General features: G+C 36.6%; 1 protein-coding gene across 1 annotated transcript; it reads left to right on the top strand.

Annotated features, from left to right (window-relative positions):
• On the top strand, positions 1-25,119 carry LOC126812570 (organic cation transporter protein). The gene is made up of 6 exons (XM_050539028.2): positions 1-9; positions 1,159-1,313; positions 19,026-19,252; positions 19,719-19,827; positions 20,465-20,680; positions 24,728-25,119. Exons 1-6 carry the CDS (start codon positions 1-3, stop codon positions 24,780-24,782), a joined length of 771 nt encoding a protein of 256 aa, XP_050394985.2. The 3' UTR covers positions 24,783-25,119.
• Positions 25,120-25,345: the final 226 nt, after the last annotated feature.

A 25,345-nucleotide genomic window follows, 5' to 3' on the forward strand; every position in this document is an offset into this window, starting at 1 on the left:
ATGATTCCTGTAAGCAAAACGACGAAAGGGATGTTCTCGAGTTATATGATGTTTATGATGGTAATGTTAGCCTTATCCTATCATCCAACATCTCCACCAGCGATTGTAACAGGGGATTTTGGTATTCTAAAGAAAAATATTCATCAACGATAGTTTCACAAGTGAGTAGAATATATATGTGTGATGGTTTAGCATCTGCTCAACACTTGACCGTGAGACAAATAATCGGGTTTTATTTTTAGTGTGCAGTATGAGGTGAAAAACGTTGTGCACCGGATAGTCGATATTTTTACCATCTGGGATCCGTCAGGATAATTAAACTATCTGTATAATACTGTATTGTTGCTAAAATTAATTCTTCATGTTAGAGATCAGAAGAATCCCAATAGTAGGTCTTTAAACAAACATATAAGTATACCGATAGTTTTAGTAATTTAACCAAAAACTATGGTGTAGAAAATAATTGAAACAACTTTGTTTTTATTATATATAAAAATACGTCTTGCAGTGTGCCATGAGGCAATTTTGTCGGGACTACTGTTATTCCGAATTACAACTATTAAGGGTTCTTTTACGTGTACACCAATGTGTACACGGGACCTCGATTTTTCGTCCCATCCGAACAAGACGTACACGGTTCCTTGTCACGCTCTCCGTCCTACATCACTGACAAGGGCTGTAACCTAACTTGCTTGTACACATTTGATGTATATTTGGATAGACCTAAAAGTCTTTTAATATTTCTTTTTCTATCAATCGCAAAAGTTTGATCTGGTATGTGAGAGAAAGTTTTGGAAGAGTACCTCCAAGTCTGTTTTCTTTTTCGGAAGATTATGTGGAGCCGTATTATTTGGCCAGTTGTCTGACAGGTAAACGTAATATTTCATATGAATTTGTTTAATGGTGCAAATAAAAATGACAAAAGCACAGATTCATTTAATAATAGTAACTAGTGAAACTTCAAATATCGATTAGGCAGAAATCGTGTCAAATATAAATAAACTCTAAGAAGGACATGAACTTCCTAAATATATATCTTCAGAGCTTTATGCACCACATACAGAATTTGACTATTTTTCACTCTTGTTTCACTGTAGAAAAAAAAAGATTTACATTTTGACAAGTGAGATCGTGTTTAATATTTTATTATATTTGTAGATTTGGTCGACGTCCTATGTTTTTTGTTGGTGCTGCTATATTGTTGATAGCTGGAAGCATTGGTGCCGCTGCTCAGAACATATATATGTTTCTACCAATGTATTTTCTACAAGGTCTGGCTCATACAGGAATATTTCTTGTAGCTTTCACACTGTGTAAGTACCTTTTGCCAAATGCCGCTCAAATAAAACATGATATGATGTGACCCTGACCTTTACTTTACGAGAGGTGCCCATTTTATACGCCCACATTTTATGTGGACGTATATTGTCGTCGCCCCTGACCGTCTGTGCGTGTCAGTCTGTCCGTCAACAATTTGTTTGTGGACACTCTACAGGTAACAATTCTTATCCGATTTTAACGAAAATTAAAATATAGGTTCATCTCCAAAAGATCTTGGTTCCTTTCGATATTGGCAGGTATCGGACCGAAACTTCATGGATTATCTCCACTGATTGTACGAAAAATCACGTTTTTAGCTTAAAATGAATGTTTATAACCCAAAGATCTTGGTTCATGTCGATATTTGCGCATATCGGATCGTAAGTTCCTGAATGATGGCCCCTAATTGTACGAAAAATCGCGCTTTTAGCTTGCGGTTCTTCAATTATCCGATTTAAAAAAAACGTTCGAAAATATGACCCAAAAAAATGTCGGTTGAATTCGAATTTCGTGAAAATCGGACCAAAACTGCCGGACATAATGGCCGCCCCTCGTACGCAAATAGTGTAAAAAATATGGTATATCAAGGTCACAATTTTCATCCTATTATGATGAGACTTGAAATACATGTTTATAACCCAAAAATCTTGGTTCCTTTCGATATTCGCGCATATTGGATGGTAACTTCCTGAATTATTTGCCTTGATTGTTCGAAAAACTACGTTTCTAGCTTGTGGTCCCTCTAGAGGTTACAATTTTTATTCGATTTAAAACACCCGTTTGGATATATCACCGTTACACCCTAATGATGGCCGAGATCGAAAATCGGATCGGGTTGTCGGCCATCTTCCTCTCAATATACAGTATGAATATTGGTCAAGAAATTTTCCCAGGATTTTGCTGCGTGTTTTTTCCTGTCGGTAGTGCAGGACGAAAGGTCTGGCAAAGAATAGTGTCTAGTTGTGTACATGGTACAAAAAAAACAATGTATACATTGGCGTGCACATAAAAGAACCCTTCACAGTTGGAATTCGATGAAGATATGTCACCGTCCCTAGAAAATTTCCGTAATAGCACTCTGCATAGCGTATGCCTATCTTCAATAGTCCGATTTTTGCAGAAAAGTGAGGAAAATTAAATGACATGAAATGGGGTTTAATGGCAAACACCATACTGTATACCGAGAGGAAGATGACCGACAACCCGACATCACGAGTTTTTAACCCGACAATACGACATTTTTACACGACATTACGACATTTTTAATGTCGTGGTGTCCGGTGAAAATGTATTGTCGGGTGAAAATGTCGAGATGGCGATACCACGACATCGCCACATGATACCAATCAGCCACCATATGTCACTGCCGACGGTACTAATGAAGACGGGGATACGTCACATGAATTCTAATTGTTAAGGGTTCTTTTACTCGCATGTCAAAGTTCATGGATCTTCGTTCCATCCAGGTCCACGTCCTCTAGCACCGACAAGGGCCCACGCAGAAAAATCCGACGAACTTTCTCGTCCAGCACCGGTATTGAACCTCCTGGTTAGTGAGCATGCGCCTTACTGACTGAGCTACCGCGACTCACAGTTATAATGTTTCAGCCCAAAATAGTATTCAACAAAACATATTATTATGTGTCGCATGCTCTTGGGAATCTTCAGTAATATATTTTGAACGACATACAAACGGTCAGTTTTCATGTAGGCCATTACAATAATATTTGTAGTCCTATCTAAAAAAATATGTCCAAATGGGGTTTAACATCCTACTTTTCTATTCCGACAGGGCTAACAAAGACGGTTTGTCGTTCCATCCGGACATCTAGACACCGTTCCTTGTCATACCTTCCGCCCTGCACCACTGGCAAGGAAAAAAAAACGCCGAAAAATCCCGAGGAACATTCTTGGTCCCAACAGCGGGAGTAACACGAGACCACCTAATTAGCATTGAAGTCATGGGGTGCAATGTGGATTGCAGAATAAGAGAACTTTACAGTATACGAACCAATGTGTTTTAATACAATATACTGCACGAAATAAAGTGTTTCATAGTGTACAGTTAAAATTAAAACCGATCAAAAAGCAAAACTTGGAACAAAAATATTTGAATAAACATTAAATATAAAATGATTATTTCAAACTTGCGATAGCTGAATTAACTATAAGACAATCTGAGAATGGGAGGGGCCACCCCTACACAGCGGACTTTGAAATCTGCTCTTCTTAACCGTTTCGACTACAACGCCACTTGCTTTATGAATATCAGGAGAGGAGTCCATTTCACTGGCTCTCTAAAAAGGAAAGTTTTCCAATTGAACGCCAAATTATTTTAGCTCAAAATATGGAGCCATTTAGAAATAATTACAAAACAGACTGAGAGCATTCCACAAAGAATTATTCAGTTATATTCACTAAAATATAGCCTAGATTTCTCCTTACAGGGATAACTCTGATGATGAAAATTATTGATGGATCGAGATCATCTTATTCTCACTGCACGCATTTCTTTCGCCCTTAGTCTTTCTCTCAACTCCAATAATCTTTTCTCTTTATTCATTGGGCATTCATCATTTTTTCTTTCTGAAATTCCTCTTTTTCTTTCATGATTACTGCTGCCAGCTTTGGCATTATATTGTCTTCTTCCCTTTTCTATTGAACAAAATAGAGAAAGCAATTTTAATTATTTAACACTGGACTGAACTCATCTGGGATAGGTGCACGAGCCGCGTGGTATGAGTGTAGGACAAACAGATTTTTCGGACAGAGGGGAAAGTGAGAAATCCAGGTCGGCACAGAGTAGGATTTCGGTTGCAAAGCTAAATAAATAAGGTTCTGCTGGACTATAATTTCTAGAAACTGTAGGTGACCTAAAATGGCAGGAATACGCGATCGAGATCGTCTAATTTTCGAAATACCACCCGGTTAAAATAAAGCTCATCGGGCTCGTGCACCTATGGACTGCGGTCTGTGGTGCTGATTCCTGAAGCGTGTCTAATGGTTTTGATGGGACAAAAAACGTGCTAAACCAATGTGCATATTGGGCCTTTTGGACAGTTTAATTTTAAAGACGTGTTGGCAGAAAAGTCGTTGTCTTGGAACAATAATTTGACACGCAACCATATAACTATAAACTACTGCAGTTATATCGTCACAAAATGACTGGTATGGTGTCGACGAGGTGTTAACCATTCCTTTCCATATAGGAGACAATAGTATTACTGACCTCTCGTCCATTTATGTTTTGTTTTTGTTTTCCCTTCTCCAATTTACTCTTTCTTTGTCTACTTAGGGTTTCCAGCCTTGCTGGGTGTCCTTATGGTAGTGATGGGTTGAAGTGAAGGATTTCGAAGCTGAAACCAGCCGAGATTTGTGTTCCACCTCGACTGACCAAAGAAGCGCCGATATAATCTCCAGTTATTTGTCTTCTGCTTCTTACTATCTCGGACATATTTTGTTTTTCTTTCAATCTATCTCTTAATTCTTTTAATCTCATCTCTCTATTTTGTTCGGCGGCAACCATTTTATCTTTTTGTAATTCTTGTTTTTCTATGATTTTTTTTTGTGCGAGTTTTTCAAATGCTGCCCTCTTTTCTGTACAATCATGGTGGAACTTCTTGACCATACCCTCTTTTATTTCCTATTGAAAACAAAAAGTAATAAATGACGTGTTGTGCTTACTTTTACATCCACAAATTGTGGACATGTGACTATTTGTGTCTACTCTTACTGTAACACATGATTCAGGGGCAAATCAAAATTTTTCGAAAAGAGGGTAGCGGGTGGTTATTTAAGAGTGAGTACTAAAAAAAAAAGGTGCTTGCGAATTTCTTACGAATCCTTGTGAATGCTTACGAATGCCCTTGTAAATGCTTGCGATTAACGCATTACGAATGAAACGACTACACAACGCAAGCGTGGCGAATAGCGTAAAAAATAAGAATTTAGCAAACATTGATAAAACATTTGTAAGGCCTCTCTGTTTTCAATATTTTTCCAGATCAATCATATCATTTTCGATAAATTTGCCACGAATTTCTAATTTTCCTATAATGATTCCACCAAATTATATATTACGACCGATGTTAGTTAAATCCTTACAAATATCTTACGATTATCACAAATACCTTGCCGTCAATTATAATGGCTTGTGATTGTTTACGAAAGTGTTGCGAAAGCAAATAGTATATAAGTTTTAGGAGCATGTTCCTATTATTCACAACATCCCATTTACAACCGCGAATGCTCACGAACACTTACGACGATCTCTGCGAATTGATTTCGTAAGCCATTTCACCACTGTCTACAGTTCCAGTAGATGCGCCAGGTAGAATGGGTAGTTAGGTTGGTATGGAGTTAAGGTATTTCTTTTTATCTTACCTTTCGCCTTTTCTCTGCTTTCTCCAACTTGGCTTTTATCTGTTTCTCTGTGACACTGTTAACCCCTCTTTTCTGTAATTTTGCCGGGGTTGGTTTCCTGGGACTAGCCTCCACTACCTCAGTACTTATTCCTTTAGACGCTCGAACTTTATGTCGGCTAATCGACTTCTGTTGGTTTCTTGCTCGAGTTGGTGAAGAAGATGTCTCCGTTCTTCTATTTCTGTTTACAAGAAAGAGATCAAACTTATCTGTAAATCTACCATTTTCTGTATTTTTAACCAATATTGGTTCAACTTTGTTGATAGGGTTAGAATAAATACATCCCATTTTTATGTTTAATCAAACTTTTGATAAATCCGTAAAAAGCGCGCAATCCTATCTTGGCATAGATAAGACGTTACTGGGTTACTTGTAGTGCATGCATGGGGTTGGACACAATTGCGTGACAACTGACATTGCTTTGAATTTCAGGGTTGCGCACGTCAATGGTTGCGCGCTTCTCTATAAAAACATGGCGTTCACACTTGTGTATAAATTTTAGGCTAGGTCCAATATATCTATGACTTGTCCGAATTTATCGCAGGACGTATTACTTGTCCAATACCATGATATATTTATACTTATGTTTTATTGAAGGAGGTTATACTTGTATGCCACGTAACAGGAGGTTTACAATAAAGAAACTGGAGTGTTTACGCTATAGTCTTTTATATTGTAAGAAATCCAATCGTGAACAAAGATTCGAACAACAAAACATCATAAAAATTTGGTATAAAGATTTTACTATAAAGTGATGTTTTCATAATATACTTGTGATTGGTAACCAGCTAGGCTATATCTGAGGGTACCGATGCTGCTGATTTATTTATCCCGTACCGAAATGAAGTGTTCATTTCTGACACACTTCTAGGAACACGTCCCTTGAAGTGTTTAAAAAAAAACTCCACCGAAATGTTCATTTCTAACACAATTCTAGGGAGAGAGAGAGAAAAAAATGGGGTTTAACGTCCACTCGACACAAACTAGGTCATTTCAAGACTAACACATGGTTTAATTTTATTTCAATAATTCGCTTGCGCGTAGGGGTCTTTAGCAGTGGGAGGAAACCGGACACAATTCTAGGAACACTTCAAGTGAAGTGTTCACTTTAGAAACATTTTCAAAAACACTCCCTTTCATGTGTTATAAAAACTCCACTTAAATGCTAATTTTATCGACACTTCCAAAAGATGGTTTGTTTTCGCAGCATTTCATCGTCACTTCTGAAAGATCATAATAGATGATAATTTCATCGTCACTTCTGAAAGATATACAACTGCATGTCATTCACACTTCTGGTATAATAGATGGTCATTTCATCGCCACTTCTGAAAGACCTTTAAGAAAAAAAACGACCATGCCATTCACAGTTCCAATTCTTGAAAAAATTGATGTAACAAATAATGAAATAAAATGTCGCGCAGTGCCCCCCCCCCCCCCGGCCCCGCACCATAAAAAAAATGTCTCGGAGTCACTATTTTTTACATATACCGCCTGAACTGTTTTAAATCCATTTTCATTACTCAATTTACAGAAATTTCGATGCCCAAAAAATTGATAGAACGAATGCTAGTCAATGCCGAAAGACCTTCGCACCAAAGCAGAGTGGCCACAACTATACAGACCAAAATGGCATAGCTCGGTATTATAGGCCACTTTATTTTGCCGACTAAAAGACAAAAATACTAAGAAAAAAAAATATATATATTCTTTTATTTATTTTACTTTATCCGTGAGCACGAAAAATCTGGTAGCCCCCTCTTTGCTTAAACGGTACGCTGAATCAACTGACGTGGATGTAGCAACATAAGTCATTAGCGGGGTCAGCTCTCCAGGGATTCCAAATACTATTTCCTGTAGTCATTATTTACACATAATAATTAATCCAGTTGGTGGTTATTGCTATTTCGCTTCGTCTCAAAAAAGGGGGGAATACCCCTTGGTTATAATCAAAATGGCCGGCGAGAATTGAATGTTTTGATTGGCCTAATGTGGCTTAACACGGAATGTAACATACACAAGAATACCTTATATGAAATTATATTATTTCAAATTATACTGTCACCATGGGTCGGAAACGTAATCTTAATTAACAAGTCGTATATAGCGATAGTGACGATTCTCGAATGAGATAACGGTCGGCATTTCTTTCATTAGGCTACCGCCTTCAAAATGTACGCAAGTGAACGACGAGTCTTATGTAAAGCTCCTCTTAAAAATAAACTTGGAATTTCTATCAATGATTCAGGTACTTAAAAATAACAACAGACCATCATGTATAGGCTACACGGTAAAAGAAACTTTGCTGGAAATTTGGTAATCCTTAGATGAGATATGATGTGTATAGGCTGTACGGCACACATTTTAAATATTTCATTCAATACGATATTTTAAAGTTACGAATAGGCAATAGTTTTACATCTGACTGCAAAAAGGGTTGACTCTCATCAAATTTTGTATGTATAGCCTAATAGCTGTGATGTTAACTGTAGTTTGTCAGAGAAGATTTTGTAAGAAAAACTTTATTAAAATAACCAATCCCTTATCAAACTGGATGTCAATTACTTTACAAAAAATAAACCGAATCTTAGTAAAGCATCCAAAAATGGACTAATGTAAAGCAAAGTAAGTTTTTGTAAGTTGTATCACATTGCAGGCTATATTGTTTTATAATAGCCGAGAAATAAAATTGTTACATGTGTTTCAATTTTCCATCATACATTTTTGTCAAACAAAAATTCCATTTGGCCAAAAATATATAAACATAAGTTCTTGATAATCGGACAGCTGCGATGAACCTTTCTCGTTTTAATTCGTCATCAAGTCTTGTGTAATGTCTAACTCCAATAAATTATATACTCCGTTTAGTTCTCTTTCTGAAAGATTTATAACGCGAAAATTTTAGAATTTTAAATATTTCTCTTCATAAACATGTTGGCATGCAGACAGAGAGTGAATACGGTTAGATCATGAGCGGCCCGCAAACAAAACTATTCAAGCCTCGCCCCCCCCCCCCGATTTAGTATTAAAGGGTAACGGGTCTGCAGGAAGTCAATTTTATTTGGTTACAATCTATGTCAATCCCTGCCTTGCAAATGACAAACTGAAAATCCGCACCATAAAATTATAATTTCACAAAAATGTGGGCGTATAAGACATTTCGAATAGCGAGAGAGAGAAAACTGTGGTTTAACGTCCACTCGACACAAAGTAGGTCATTTCAAGACTAACATATGGTTCTATTTTATTTCCATAATTCGTTTGCGCGTAGGGGTCTTTAGCAGTAAGAGGAAACTGGGAGACCCGGAGAAAACCCACGAGGATGGACAGGCGATCCTACCCCTTGTCACATACAACTGTCGAATCAAAACCACGCCAGTTGGCTCAATGACAAATGAAATGAAATCAAATGGGGTTTAACGTCCTACAGGTTCAATGACAGACCTTATGATACAACGCACACGCGCTAACCATTCGGCTATCCGACCCCCGAATTTCGAATAGAGAAAAGGTTTGAAGAACTAACAGACAGATAAAGAGAAAATGGTGGGATATCTTGATAAAAGTTATTGAGTAAGCAACTCAACATTAACTAAACGTTATTGAGTATGAAAATAACCCAACATAAACTGAAATTTATTAAGTGTAGGGCCGATTAATAAATCAGCAGCATCGGTACCCTCAGATATAGCCTAGCTGGTGACCTATCACGATTTATCAAAAGTTTGATAAAAACATAAAAATGGGATGTATTTATTCTAACCCTATCAACAGAGTTGAACCAATATTGGTTAAAAATACAGAAAAACCAGGAAATGGTAGATTTGCAAATAAATCTGATCTCTTTCTTGTAAACAGAAATAGAAGAACGGAGACATCTTCTTCACCAACTCTAGCAAGAAATCAACAGGCGTGGATTAGCCGACCTCAAGTTCGAGCATCTGGTGGTATAAGTTTTGAGGTAGTGGAAGCTAGTCTCAGGAAACCAACCCCCGCAAAATTGCACTATATATAGGTAACCCAGTAACGTCTTATGCCAAGGTACGGTTGTGCGCTTTTTGCGGATTTATCAAAAGTTTAATAAAAACATAAAAATGGGATGTATTTATTCTAACCATATCAACAGAGTTGAACCAATATTGGTTAAAAATACAGAAAATCCAGGAAATGGTAGATTTACAAATAAATCTGATCTCTTTCTTGTAAACAGAAATGGAAGAACGGAGACATCTTCTTCATCAACTCGAGCAAGAAATCAACAAACGTGAGCCGACCTCAAGTTCGAGCATCTGGTGGTATAAGTTTTGAGATAGTGGAAGCTAGTCTCAGGAAACCAACCCCCGCAAAATTGCACTATATATAGGTAACCCAGTAACGTCTTATGCCAAGGTACGGTTGTGCGCTTTTTGCGGATTTATCAAAAGTTTAATAAAAACATAAAAATGGGATGTATTTATTCTAACCATATCAACAGAGTTGAACCAATATTGGTTAAAAATACAGAAAATCCAGGAAATGGTAGATTTACAAATAAATCTGATCTCTTTCTTGTAAACAGAAATGGAAGAACGGAGACATCTTCTTCATCAACTCGAGCAAGAAATCAACAAACGTGAGCCGACCAACCCCCGCAAAATTACAGAAAAGAGGGGTTAACCGTGTCACAGAGGAACAGATAAAAGCCAAGTTGGAAAAATGCGAAAGGTAAGATAAAAAGAAATACCTTACCTCCACACCAACCTAACTACCCAATTTACATGGCCCATCTACTGGAACTGTAGACAGTGGCGAATTGGCATACGAATACAGTTCCGTCGTGTGTTCGCGAGCATTCGCGGTTGTAAATGGGGTGTGAATACATGTATTAGCAACATGCTTCTAAAAATAATATTCTGGTTGCGTTCTCAACACTTTCGTAAACACTCACAAGCCATTATAATTGACGGCAAGGTATTTGTGATGATCATAAGACATTTGTAAGAATATAACTAGCAGCGGTCGTAATTAGAAATTCGTGGAAAATTTATTGAAAATGATACGATTGATCTGGAGAAATATTGAAAACAGAGAGGCCTTACAAATGTTTTATCAATGTTTGCTAAATTCTTAGGAGGGTTTTATACGCTATTCGCCACGCATGCGTTGTGTAGTCGTTTCATTCGTAATGCGTTAATCGCAGGCATTTACAGGGGTATTCGTAAGCATTCACAAGGATTCGTAAGAAATTCGCAAGCACATTTTATTTTCAGTATTTCTCCAGGCCTATCTTATTATTTTTGGCGCATTTGCCGCGAATTTCTAATTTGGATAATCGCATGCAAGGATATTCACCAGTGAGAGTAGCATAACAACACAAACTGTAGACGATATCCCTTTCATCTTATATGCCTCAACTTTACCTTTATCTAGATACGATTTTCGAATATTGATGTGCTATTTCCAGTAAATCATACCTTGACGACGTACTCTTAAATAATCACCTCACCTACTACCCTCTTTTCAAAAAGGTTGGATTCGCCCCGGAATATTGTGTTAAAGTAACAGTTAGCACAAACAGTCACATATCCACAGTTTGTGGATGTAAAAGTAAGCACAACTCGTCATTTAATACTTTTTTGTTTTCAATAGGAAATAAAAGAGGGTATGCTCAAAAAGTTCCATCATGAATGTACAGAAAAGAGCACAGCATTTAAAAAAATCGCACAAAAAAGATCATAGAAAAACAAGAATTACAAACAGATAAAATGGTTGCTGCCTAACAAAATAGAGAGATGAAATTAAAAGAATTAAGAGATAGATTGAAAGAAAACAAAATAAGTCAGAGATAGTAAGAAGCAGAAGACAAATAACTGGAGATCATATCGGCGCTTCTTTGGTCAGTCGAGGTGGAACACAAACCTCGGCTGGTTTCAGCTTCGAAATCCTTCACATCAACCCAACACTACCATAAGGACACCCAGCAAGGCTGGAAACCCTTAGTAGACAAAGAAAGTGTAAATTGGAGAAGGGAACTCAAAAACAAAACTTAAATGGACGAGAGGTCAGTATTACTATTGTCCCCTAATTGGAAAGGACTGGTTAACATCTCGTCGATACAATATCGGTCATTTTACGACTATATAACTATAGTAGTTTATAGTTTCATGGTCAAGTGTGTCAAATTATTGTCCCAAGACAACGACTTTTCTGCCAACACGTCTACTGTCCAAAACGCCCAATCTGTACATCGGTTTAGCACGTGTTTTCGTCCCATCAAAACCATTAGACACATACGGTAGTCCATATTATGTGCACGAGCCCGATGAGGTTTTTTTTAACAGGGTGGTATTTCTAAAATTAGACGGCCTCGATCGCGTTTTCCTGCCATTCCAGGCTGCCAACAGTAACTAGAAAGTATAGTCCAATAGAGCCTTGCAACCGAAATCCTACCCTGTGCCGACCTGGATTTCTCGCTTTCTCCTGAAAGACCTACACTCATGCCACGCGGCTAGTGTACCTACCCACCAGTGTTCAGTCCGGTGTTAAATAAATTAAAATTGTTTTCTCTATTTTTGCAATAGAAAAGGGAAGAAGACAATGCAATGCCAAAGTTGGCAGCAGTAAAAATGAAAGAAAAGGAGGAATTTCAGAAAGAAAAAAAGATGAATGCCCAAATGAATAGAGAGAAAATATTATTGGAATTGAGAGAAAGACTAAGGGCGAAAGAAATGCGTGCAGTGAGAATAAGACAGATGAAAGATTTAAATCTAGATGATCTCGATCCATCATAAACTGAAAGTGTATGAATTTTCATCATCAAAGTTATCCCTTTAAGGAGAAATCTAGGCTATATTTTAGTGAATATAACTGAATAATTTTTTTGTGGAATGCTCGCAGAGCCCTTTTTTATGATTATTTCTAAACGGCTCCATATTTTGAGCTAAAACTTAAATACAACGCAAATATGCTATAATTTCCTCATAATTTGGCGTTCAATTGGCACATTTTCCTTTTTAGAGAGTCTGTGAAATGGACTGCTCTGTTGAATATTAAGAAGATTTCATGACATTCATAAAGTAATGACGTTGTAGTCCAAACGGTAAAGAGGGGCAGATTTCAAATTCCGCTGTGTAGGGGTGGTCCCTCCCATTCTCAGCGAGTCTTGTAGTTAGCTATCACTTATTGAAATATTTTTTGTTCCAATGTTTGCTTTTTGTTCGGTTTTAATTTAAACTGTACACTATGAAACACTTTATTTCGTGCAGTATATTGTATTAAAACACATTGATTCATGTATTGTAAAGTTCTCTTATTCTGTAATCCACATTGCACCCCATTACTTCAATGCTAATTAGGTGGTCTCGTGTTATTCCCGGTGTTGGCCACTGGATTCTCCGACGGTTTTATCCCTTGCCAGTGGTGCAGGACGGAAGGCATGACAAGGGACAGTGTCTAGACGTTCGGTGCGACGAAAAACCGTCTTCATTAGCCCTGTCGGAACAGAAAAGTAGGATGTTTAAAAACCCCATTTGGACACATTTTTGTTAGACACAAGTATAATGGCCTACATGAAAACTGACCGTTTGTATGCCTTTCAAAATATATTACTGGAGCTTCCAAAGAGCATGCAACACATAATAATATGTTTTGTTGAATACTATTTAGGGCTGAGGTCCGATACCGGTGCTGGCTAAAAAAGTTCGCCGGATTTTACTGTGTGGGTCCCTGTCGGTGGTAGAGGACGTGGACCTGGATGGAACGAGGATCCGTGAACTTTAACATGCGAGTAAAAGAACCCTTAACAATTAGAATTCCTATGACGTTTGTCCGTCTTCATTAGTACCGTCGGCAGTGACGTATGGTGACTGATTGGTATCACGTTGTGATGTAGTGGTGTCGCCCTTCATCAGGGGACAACCCTACATCACGGCATTCAAGTCGACATCACGACAAGCCGACATCTTCACCCCGACAGTACGATATTTTCTCCCGACACCACGGAAATTAAAAATGTCGCAATGTCGCGTACAAATGTCGTATTATCGGGTTTAAATTTTGCGATGTCGAGTTGCCGGTCATATATGCATCCTGTTGGTAGTGGAGGATTACGGAACACCAATCTGGATGCATATATAAACTGACTTGTTCCTGTAAAAAAACAGTATATAGGGGAAACTAAAAGACAACCAATCTGCAATCGCCGAAGAGCACTTGAGAAACAACAAGAGACACCGAATTCAATGGTCCGAAGGAGAAGTCCTCTACTCGAACCAACATGTAAAGAAGACAAGGAAAATCATGGAAAGCATTCATATCAGACGACACAAGCCGGTCCTTAAAGGCTCAATACCACTCTTGTTGTAACTGAATAATATGTCCCAATCTTTATTCTGGTCAACAAATTGTACTATTTTAGAATATTTCAATTAATTGATGATACAAATTTCATCTTAACACAGCTTATTTAAAAATTTTGAAAAATTCAACATAATGGTTTGAAACGTCTAACATAAACCTTTTCAAATGAAACTTCGATTTAAAAATATTTTCGAACCCTCTGGACAAGTAAAATAGGATTTAATGGATAATTTACACAACAGGTAAGACACTACACATCTAGTACTTAGAATAAGGCCATTTTTTATTTTCTGGAGCTTTCAAGCCAGCAAGAGTGTTATTGTCCCTTTAACAAAGATGAGGGAGTCTACCTTCCCCACGCATACGATAGAATCATTTTCCAGTAGTTCATCATGTTATCAGGATTGTTGTTGTTACATTCTCACTATAATTGTATTCAATATAATAATCATGTATATCGGATTAACCCCTTATTATTATTTTTCATTATATAAGAATATGTATATTGGATTAGCCCCTTATTATTAATTCATTATTATTAGTATTTATGTATATACATGTATATGATCTAGTGCTTCGTATACTCATCTAACAACCCATCATTATACATTGCAAATATAAATGTTATCCAAATAATAGTTATGGTTTGTTTTTGCACACCTCATTGATTAATACTGATCATTAATTAACGCTTACTCCTAGTTTCTTCAGATATGTAATTAATTATGGCTTCGGTTTACTGTAACTACTTAGGGTTTTGTTATATCGCTTTGTTATATAGGTTCTGTAGGGGTCTTTATCAGAGGGGGGGACCCGGAGAAAACCCACGAGGTTGGATAGGCGACCCTATTCCTTGTCACGTATAACTGGGGAATCGAAACCATGACGCCAGTTGACTCAATGACAGACCTTATGATACAGCCATCCAACCCCCCTGAAATTATAGGCAAACTTAAGAATCCACCCTTAAAATAATTGTAATTCCACCGCATCAGTTTGATGACTTAAAGTGTCATTTTAAACAGATAAAGAACTTTTTTACCGCGAGGTGTTATCTCGTTACATGCTGGTTCTAATCGGCCTAATCGCCGCTCTTCTTCTCTTCTTTTCTCGTGCGTTTGACAGGGACAGTCTTTGGAACATTCCAATAGCGGAGACAAAAGTTTGATTTAGTCGGAATTAGATTTTCGTGACCGCAACTTGATTAATCTCGCTGGAAACCATCGGGTTATTCTAGCCTGAGCCGAACTTGTTGTCAACCTTTCTTATAGTTGTAGTTCTGTAAATGTGGCTTAATTGGTTTAATTAAACAATCTATTTTCTGAGCGTATTCTGTCTTTGATTTTCATTATAATGTACAATTTTGTACACCAATTGATTTAAATGGGGTTAAATTTGATTTATTTCCAGCTACAGAACTTGTTGGACCAAAGTATCGTTTGTTGGTTGGTTTCATGATTCAAATGTTTTATGCTATTGGCTATATGACATTATCAGGTATGGCGTATCTATTAAGGGAATGGAGATACTTAGAACTAGCTATAACTCTACCTGTTGTCCTCTTTGCTTCATACTGGTGGTATGTTTATTGTATTTATTATATTTACCTACTGGTGGTATGTATATTATATTCATTGAGTTTACCAACTGGTGTTATGTATATTATATTCATTATATTTACCAACTGGTGGTATGTATGTATATTATATTTATTATATTTACCAACTGTTGGTAGGCTATATATATTATATATTTACAACTGGTTGTATGTATATTCTATTTACCAATAGGCGGTATTTATCTTAATTTATATATTTACTTACGGAAACATTGAACACGGCTTGGTTGTATTTATTACGCTCAAATCGTGTACGTCTTACCAAAATATAGATATTTCATATGTTAGTTCCAATGTACACACTGCTTATGTGTGTTATTAATTCCTCTTTTCGGCTTTTGCTTAATAAAGATAAGAGAACCCTCCTCGAAACGTCGGCAGAAATAAATATTTAAAGATACATTATGGGAGATAAGATAATGTAAAGGCAATTTGCTGAAAATTTCAGTCAAATTGATCCACTATGAACCGAGAATTAAACGATTTAAATTTCGGCCTAGCCTCGATCATCATTACTAAAGTCCGTACGATAAAAAAAAACATAGTCTCGATCATCCATTGCATGATTAAATTATGAATGGAAGTCGAGCAGCAAATGGGATCATAATCCAGTAAATATCGCAGGCTAGCGATGCCATCGAGAGTTGATTATGGTCTGGATAAGTTAATTAATGTCTAATTAATAATTTAGATAACATTTCAAGCCTAAAGAAAGACCTGCAATTAGCAGATTTAGCTCTTGCATAATTTATGTTTAAAGTAGCTAAGTCTTCTAACTCAATATCATCCAAAATCTTCGACATTGAAAACACGAATTATTTGTCAATTTAAATCAACAGTGATGTTGTGACCTTACGGGGAAAAGATGGGCTTCTGATATCCAATAACTGATTAGAAATTGCAGTAAAACAGAAACGATTGAATGTAAATCAGTTTATATACATTCACATTACATTATTATATGCGATGCGACCCATTTGTGTCAATTTCTAGATCCAAAATATTAGCGATTTAGCTCCTTTAAGTAACTTGTATTTCATGTAATTGAGTCATGTTTTTCCTGTTTTGTTTGAAACTATAACTTTATCATATCAACGGTAAGGACCCTATCTTTTGGTGTAATTCATGCCATTGGCTGATTTCGATGTCAAGCGAAATAGTCTCATTTCACGGGCCCTGTTTGAGATGTTCACCATTATGGAAACTTTCGCGAAAGATCCCATTTCGGCAAATTATCATGAGCTAACTTGTATTTCCATAGATTGTAGACCGATCTATTTTAAATTTAGTCATGTAATGCCATTTTTAATATTAACTTTTATTCTAGGGTATTACCAGAATCTGTTCGTTGGCTGCTTTCTCAAAACCGGAATGAGGAAGCGCAAAAATATCTCCAAGAAGTAGCCACTACAAATGACTCGGTACTTCCGCCTTCGATTATGAACAGTCTTCAAGACGACAATACCTTAAAAACTGAGAGAAAATATTTTTTCATAGATTTGATTAAGACATGGTCTATGGCCAAGATTTCTCTTAATGTTTGGTTTAATTGGTAAGTAGTTAGAATCACTTTCCTCAGTAGATTTTATTTAGGCCATTTGCGTTTAGTATTGAGACAGTAATTAGAATCATGATATCAAAGCGAGCACCATTTAAAACCAGCGGCAAATCAGGAAGTTACGATCCGATATTCGCGAATATCGACAGGAACCAAGAACTTGGGTTATAAAAATATATTTCAAGTTTCATCAAAATCGGATCAAAATTGTGATCTCTAGAGGGTCCACAATGATATACTACATATATGATCACAAATTGCGTACGAGGGGAGGCATTTTTGTTTTCATTTTCACGAAATTCGAAATCAACCACCATTAGGGTGTAACGGTAATATATTATTATATTCAAACGGTTTTTTAAATCGAATAAAATTGTTACCTCTAGAGGAACCACAAGCTAAAAACGCGATGTTTCGTACAATCAAGGGTCATAATTCAGGAAATTACAATCCCATATGCGCGAATATCGAAAGGAACTAAGATCTTTGGGTTATAAACATGTACATTATTTCAAGTTTCATCAAAATTGTGGCCTCTAGAGTATCCACAACCTTGATATACCATATATTTACACTATTTGCGTTCGAGGGGTGGCCATTTTCTCCGGCAGTTTTGGTTAGATCTTCACGAAATTTGAACCCATCCATTATTCGGTTGTAACGGTGATATATTTAAACGGTTTTTAAATCAGATAAAAATTGTTATCTCTAGAAGGACCACAAGCTAAAAACGTGATGTTTCTTACAACCAAGAGTCATAATTCAGGCGCGAATATGGAAAGGAACCAAGATATTTGAGTTATAAACATGTATTTAAAGTTTCATCAAAATCGAACCAAAACTTTGATATACCACATTTTTACACTATTTGCGTACGAGGGGCGGCCATTTTGTCCGGCAGTTTTGGTCCGATTTTCACGAAATTCGAACTCAAGCATCATTACAGTGTAATTACGGTGATATATTCGAAGGCTTTTTTTTAAACCGATAATAATTGCAACCTCTAAAGGGACCATAATTCAGGAAATTACAATCCGATATGCGAGAATATCGACAGGATCTAAGATCTTTGGGTTATAAACATGCATTTCAAGTTCATCAAAATCAGATGACAATTGTGACCTCTAGAGTGCCCACAAGCTAAAAACGTGATTTTTCGTACACCCAGGGGCCATAATCCATGAGGTTATAGTCCGATATATGCCAATATATAAAAATTGTGACCTGTAGTGTGTCCACAAACAACGGACGGACAGGGGCGACGACAATATACGTCCACTTGAAAATGTGGGCGTATAAAAACCACGAATTATAAAACACAATAAACAATATCACCGAGTTCCCCAGTTTTAGCCATTTACCTTGTTAGAAATTAAAAGTTTATCTGCCTGTGGGTATAAGAGCCATCACCAACAAAATAAAAACACGATGTATAGAACCCAATAAACGATATCTCGAGTTCCTTAGTTATCGCCAATTAACCTTTCAATAATTTAAAAGGTCACCTAACTGTGGGTATAAGAGTTGCAGCACCCTGTATGAATTGTCATTGGAAACACTGTGTTGGCGAATAACTGCATAGTGTACACCGAAATCAGCGTTATGAAATTCCCAAGTGGTTCAGACATTTTGAGATAAGATCATATTTGAAATAAAATTAATCAACAGACAAGGCTGCAACCGAAGTTTGTTTGACAACATGACGAATGGAAATGGTGTTTCTCAGATGCCAGCTGATGATAATATTTGTTCTATGTTTTTATTTCAAAGGTTTGTAAATGCTTTGGTCTACTACGGCTTGTCGTTAAACACAGAAAATTTAGCAGGTGATCCGTATCTAAACTTCTGTATATCTGGAGCTGTTGAAATACCAGCGAATATATTATGTATAGTGTTTTTAAACAGAGTAGGAAGAAAGGTACCATTAGTTTTATCAATGTGTGTTGGTGGTATAGCTTGCATATTATCAGGAACCATTCCTATAAATGGCAATACAGGTCAGTTATTTGGAATTGTATGTTATTTTATTAAAGATTGTAATATCATAGATACAAAATAATATTAAATATATTACGAAGTTGATCTTTGACTCTACCTTCAAGGACATATAACTTCAGTAGTTTATATTGATTAATTCAGGTTTGGGGTAACGAGATTTAAATGTAATTATATCTAGGTAGTATAAATTAGGTAACAATATTTAGTCTACATGCTAAGGTTTCGGTGAATGCTAAAATTTGAAACATAGAAGCTAGTGTTAATTTTAAGCTGTGTTGCAAAAATTGACGCATTTGTTAAAACAATAGCCACAGCTACATGTGGTACATCATTATCAGAACATGGTCTTTAATAACCATCAGCAATTTCGAGTTTTAGCCTCTTCATTTGCAGATTTGTGGGAAAACAATTCTGTAAGAAATTGATTCTATATGATAATATATTTAATATTTACATTTAATTTAGATATAGAAACATTGACTATCGTATTGGCTATGATTGGTAAATTCTTTATATCGGCATCTTATGCAATTATATATTTATTGGCTGCTGAAGTATTTCCTACTGTTGTACGGTAAGAACGGATCCAATTGTTCCTAAAAATAACCTTAAACAGTATAGACATGTACATCAAAATAATAGCCATGGAAAACGATAGAAGGCGGCCAGTCGTGGTCCTTTGTTCATGTTTTACTCCCGCTGTTGGTCAGATTTTTTTGGGTTGTGTTGTGGTGGTAGCACTTATGATGTCAACGATGGGTCCGTATCAATAAATGGTATCCGGGAACTCGTTATGAGTTATAGGTATAAAAAGTTTCCAAAAAATGTTTCAGTCCGTCTTTTCGCTCTGATTAGCTTTGTTAAAGATAAAGATGTATTATGCCAGAGCTTAGTGTGCCAATTGCTGGTCTTCATTTTGATTTCAAATGTTATACAAACTATTATTTAGATATTTAAACGGATTAAAACACGATCGCTATTGAATGATTTAATTTTAAAATGGTAAATCGAGGCTTAGTCTCGATTAAAAAGTACCGTTGCCACATCTTATCAAAACTTCAAACAGTGTTAACTTCGCTTCGAATAAAATAATTCGAATGAAATTTTCATGATATATTCATTTTTCATTATCTGTTTTGAACTATTATAGCAAACGACCACCTCTTTATCTAAATCTTACATAATTCATTTTTAATTGTTAATTATTACAGGAATATAGGCGTTGGAGTAGCATCTATGTCAGCACGTATTGGTGGTATAATGGTGCCTACAATGTTAGATTTAAGGTCGATCTGGACACCTTTACCGCTGGTTATATTTGGTAGTTTATCTATAGGAGCTGGTATTTTGGCGCTGCTGTTACCAGAAACTACAGGCGAACCACTACCTCAACTGTTGGAGGATGTATCCAACAAAAATAAAACAATGTTAGCACATTATTTTTTCTTTTAATGTCTGTTTATCGACAGGCCCAAATGGTATAACTAGGGTTGGGACAATATAAAAAAAAATCTGCAGGGGTGTTTCTTAGGCCAAATTGCCTGAAAAAAAACGAAAATTGAAGAATTTATAGTATTCGACGATTTTTTCGGTCGGAATGGGGCACATTTTCGAAATGGCCGCCAAAATATGTAAAAATCGTATTTTTAAGCTATTACTTCGAATTAATGCGATTTATTTTCATAAGTATAGACCATTAATGGGATTTTCAACAATATAATTCTGATAAAACGTCACACGAAGCATTTCTCTAACAAATAACTCCAGGAAACCAAGATGGCGGACAAAATCCAAGATGGCGGCCGTATATTGCAAGGATTACCGGATATTTACAGAATAACAACAAACATGTCATTTAATATATCATTTTATAGGATTTTCACTATTTTTTACTTTCTAGTTGACTAAACTTTGAAATCCAAGATGGCGGTCAAAATCCAAGATGGCGATCATATATTGCCGGGGTAACCGGGTATTTACAGTGTAAACATGTCATGTAATATATCATTTTATAGGTTTTTGCTGATTATCTTTCGATGAAAATTAATGTTTTAACGACGCTTAGCAAGTGCTAATTTTAACAAGGTTTCAATGTCACAGTCTTGCTTATATTCTGGATGAACAACAGATTTTATTGAGTTTCTGAGTTCTTAAATAGTGATATTTTGGAATCGGAACAGCCCATTGTCAGACTTGACACGTCGTTTTTGACGGATATCAGGTGCTGTAGTTATCCTCAAATAGCCAATTTCAGAGAGTAGCTGTCATTCATTCAGGTTTTTCAACGAGGTTATTGAAGAGACAGTGACTGGACCTCCGTGTAGTTTACACGTATCCAAAAGTTTTTGCATTTTACCAAATTTTAGCTGTTTCAATTTTTCTTTCTGTTTTAACGCTAACTGTTTGCTTATTTTGACAGTGGCCAAGAAGTCAGCTTCTAATTTCTTCACACGTTTAACATCGTCACTACTCCTGGCCCATTTCCATTTATTTCTGCGCTCTTTATCACCAAGTTCTGTAAATTTCTCATCAGCTAATAGTCCATTAGTAGCAATAATGCATTTTTTCGAATGCGTTTCCACTTTAGTCATCCCTCCTGCAATTTTCATCTGGTTATCGAGTCTTGCGAAACTAGACTCACATCCCATATTAGTAATAGGAGCATACCTTAGTTTTTTTTTCATCAATCGTACTCGTAGTTTCGTCATCGAAATAGTCAATCTGTAATAGCTGTCTATTTGAAACATCAATGATTTCTTCAATGATGGTTCCGATTAACTGTCCTTTTCCGGTCAATGTTTGTCTGAATCGCTTTCGCAGTGTCGTTAATTTTTCAAACGTATCACTGAAAAAAGCTCGTACATTCGCCCAACTGTGCTCTGACTCGCATTTACGACCATCTATTCGACCACAAATCCCTTAAAGCCGTTAGATTCTAAGTTATTGTTTTCCAACCAGTTCACAAATTCATTATAAAGAGACACAGAGTGTGCTGCGTGACTTGGTGTAAGTAATTTTGTGATAGTTATTAGTCCGACAGTCAAAATACTAGATGATGGTGAACGAAAAATACCGGAGCAGTCTATCAGTTTTTCAATTCCGATTCTTTGCTCTGTTTCTTTGAGCACTTTTTCTACACCGCTATCCACACCAAGAATTATATGGGCGCAGCATTTGAGAACCTTATCATTGTCAACATTGAGGTATTGGAGCATGGTGCTACAATCGACAGCACGGTCCGTCATCCAAAAGTCAATGTGCTCTTTAAGCTCTTCAGTTGAACAATCGGCCAGAATTGCTAAACTTTTCAGTTTAAAATCGTACGACTTGGCGGCATCTTTACCATAATGTGAAATGTTTTCAGCGTTACCAGTTGTAAACGTCTTCTTGTCCGCTGTTGGTCCTGCTACAGTAATGTGATCCGTTTTGATGTTGAAAAATCTATGGCCTGCCGATTTTGTGGTGTCGTCTAAGCCGACAGTGATTGTGTTATCAGAACTAACAGCAAGGTGTCTAGCTACCATCTCCAAATTGAGGTAAGAGGCATCCTCTAAGTAGTTTCGTATCGACTTTCTACTAGGCATTATATAGGTACGATCGTTACATCGCCATCGCCGCTTTGGAGCATCCATCACCTGGTCTTCATAATCATCACTATCGTTTTGTTCCATGTCTTCATCGTCACTCATCTTCCAATTTTGATGAAAGACTCCATTGGCTAAATCGACACAGATGCCTAATAAATCGTTAGTAGTGACTTTGTACTTTGACAGACTTTGTACGAGATAGCAAATCAACGGCTCATTGAATGTCATATATCCTGTCAGGATTTTGACAGATGGAAAGTCAGAACCGATTTCTTCAAAACCCGTAATGACGTAGAGATGGAGTCTGTATCAAAATTTGCATAAGCAGGATCACGAGTTTCTGAGTCCGGTATATCTTTAATTGCAGCTACGATTTCACGCATGTTGATTTCCATTTGAGTCTCATTTTCATCAATGATAGCTTTCTTTGTCTGTTCTTGTGATATTTGAAGTGCTGCCACCCTACGTTTCTGCTTTAGCCAATAACGAGGAACCGTTTCAGTACAGCGGGCGATGTAGTTACCTTTACAATTATCTTCATAAAACGCATTGTCCTCGGGCATCATTTTCACATCGAATTCTGTCTCAAGTTGTTTTTCGTACAACGGGTCAGTGGCTCTGATATCATACGCCCTGATGGTTATTTTATCGTTGAAGTTTGAAACTTTACTGCGCCATCGATTACATCTGTTTCCCGGACTTTTCTCGCGTTTTCGCATATTGAGCAAAAAGTCATAATCCTCATGGAGACGTTTGGCCACAGATCGTCCACTAAGCGGATACACATTTTTACTGATCCAATCATGACGTAATTCACCAGCAACTATTTTACTAGCTTCGTCTCTGCTTACTATTTTCCTCCCTGTAGCAGGTTCCTTACCCAGCGACGCCATTCTACCCAATAAATACTTGCCAGTTGGTAACCTTGCGCCCTTTGCATACCCAGGTACTTCGTGGTAAATTACGCCAAACAGTTCTTTCCTCACACCAGAACGGCGAAATTCCATATTGTGAATAACAATTATAAGCTTAGTTAAACAAATTGGTACTACATGTATGATTACGAAAATCGAAAACGTATGTGACTATTGCACGTCATCATTTATGACGTCATTTTCTGACGTCAGAATTGGTGTAGAAAAAATTCAAAATTATTCCACTCAAAAGTAAAATACGTTACACGACATGGTTATCGTTACTCTGTAAATGTCCGGTAATCCCTGCAATATATGGCCGCCAGCTTGGATTTTGGCCGCCATATTGGATTCCAGGAGCTATTTGCAAGAGAAATGCTTTGTGTGACGTCTTATATAAGTTTTATAACGTTGAAAATCCTATTAATGGTCTATATTTAGGAAAATAAATCGCACTAATTCGAAGTAATAGCTTAAAAATACGATTTTTGGCTATTTTGGATCCATTTTGGCGGCCATTTTGAAAATGTGCCCCATTCCGACCGAGAAAATTGTCGGATACCAAAAATTCTTCAATTTTTGTATTTTTCAGTCAACTTGGCCTCAGAAACACCCCTGCAGAACAGTAGCATACGAAAAAGAGAATTATTGTCCCAACCCTAGTATAACAGTAGTCGACAAGTAAATTCGTTAGTTGTGAAGGTATCACTTTCTATCGTCACCTTGTCATTGGGTCTAGTAATTTTTACTGGACCCTTGTATTTAGGTTGAGATCTGTACCTTTTACCTCAAAAATATATAATTTAATATTTTTAAACAGGAAATTAGAAATTGAGGATAAAGGAAAGGAGAAGTATGATAATACAAGGTTGTAATGGGTGCAGCTTGGAGTGTGTTTGTGTGATACAGGATTATTTAGGTTGAGAGCTGTACCTTTTACATAAAAAATATATAATTTAATATTTTTAAACAGGAAATTAGAAATTGAGGATAAAGGAAAGGAGAAGTATGATAATACAAGGTTGTAATGGGTGCAGCTTGGAGTGTGTGTGTGTGATGCAGGATTAAATGCTGTAATTCTTTGCGCTTTAGTGTGATATTGTTTTACGATCTTGGAATGCAACTTCTTGGATTACATTGATTTATTGAGGAATAATACATAATAAATTTGGGTTGAAAAAGTGAGCTCATTGGAATATCTTATCTTAGTAACCAGACATCTGTGAAATATTTGTGTTTCAAATGCAAAGCATTTTTACCAGTTTGTGAAATAGATCTATTGCATATAGCATCAATGGTCTAAGACTTTCGTTTTGAGTTGAAATATATTTGATTCCACTTCTACATTAAATTTTACAAGTTATATATTTCTGTTTGAATTTTTGTACGCCCACATGTATATTGTTGTCGTCCTGGATTCCTTTCGATAATGGCATAAATCAGACTATAACTTCATGGATTATGGCCCTTGGTTGTACGAAAATTCACGTTTTTGGCTTATAATGGACACTCTACAGGTCACAATTTTCATCTGATTTGGATGAAACTTGAAAGACACATTTATAACCCAAAGATTTTGATTCCTGTCGAT

Source organism: Patella vulgata, chromosome 2 (genome assembly GCF_932274485.2).
Source record: "Patella vulgata chromosome 2, xgPatVulg1.2, whole genome shotgun sequence".
Classification (NCBI taxonomy): domain Eukaryota; kingdom Metazoa; phylum Mollusca; class Gastropoda; family Patellidae; genus Patella; species Patella vulgata.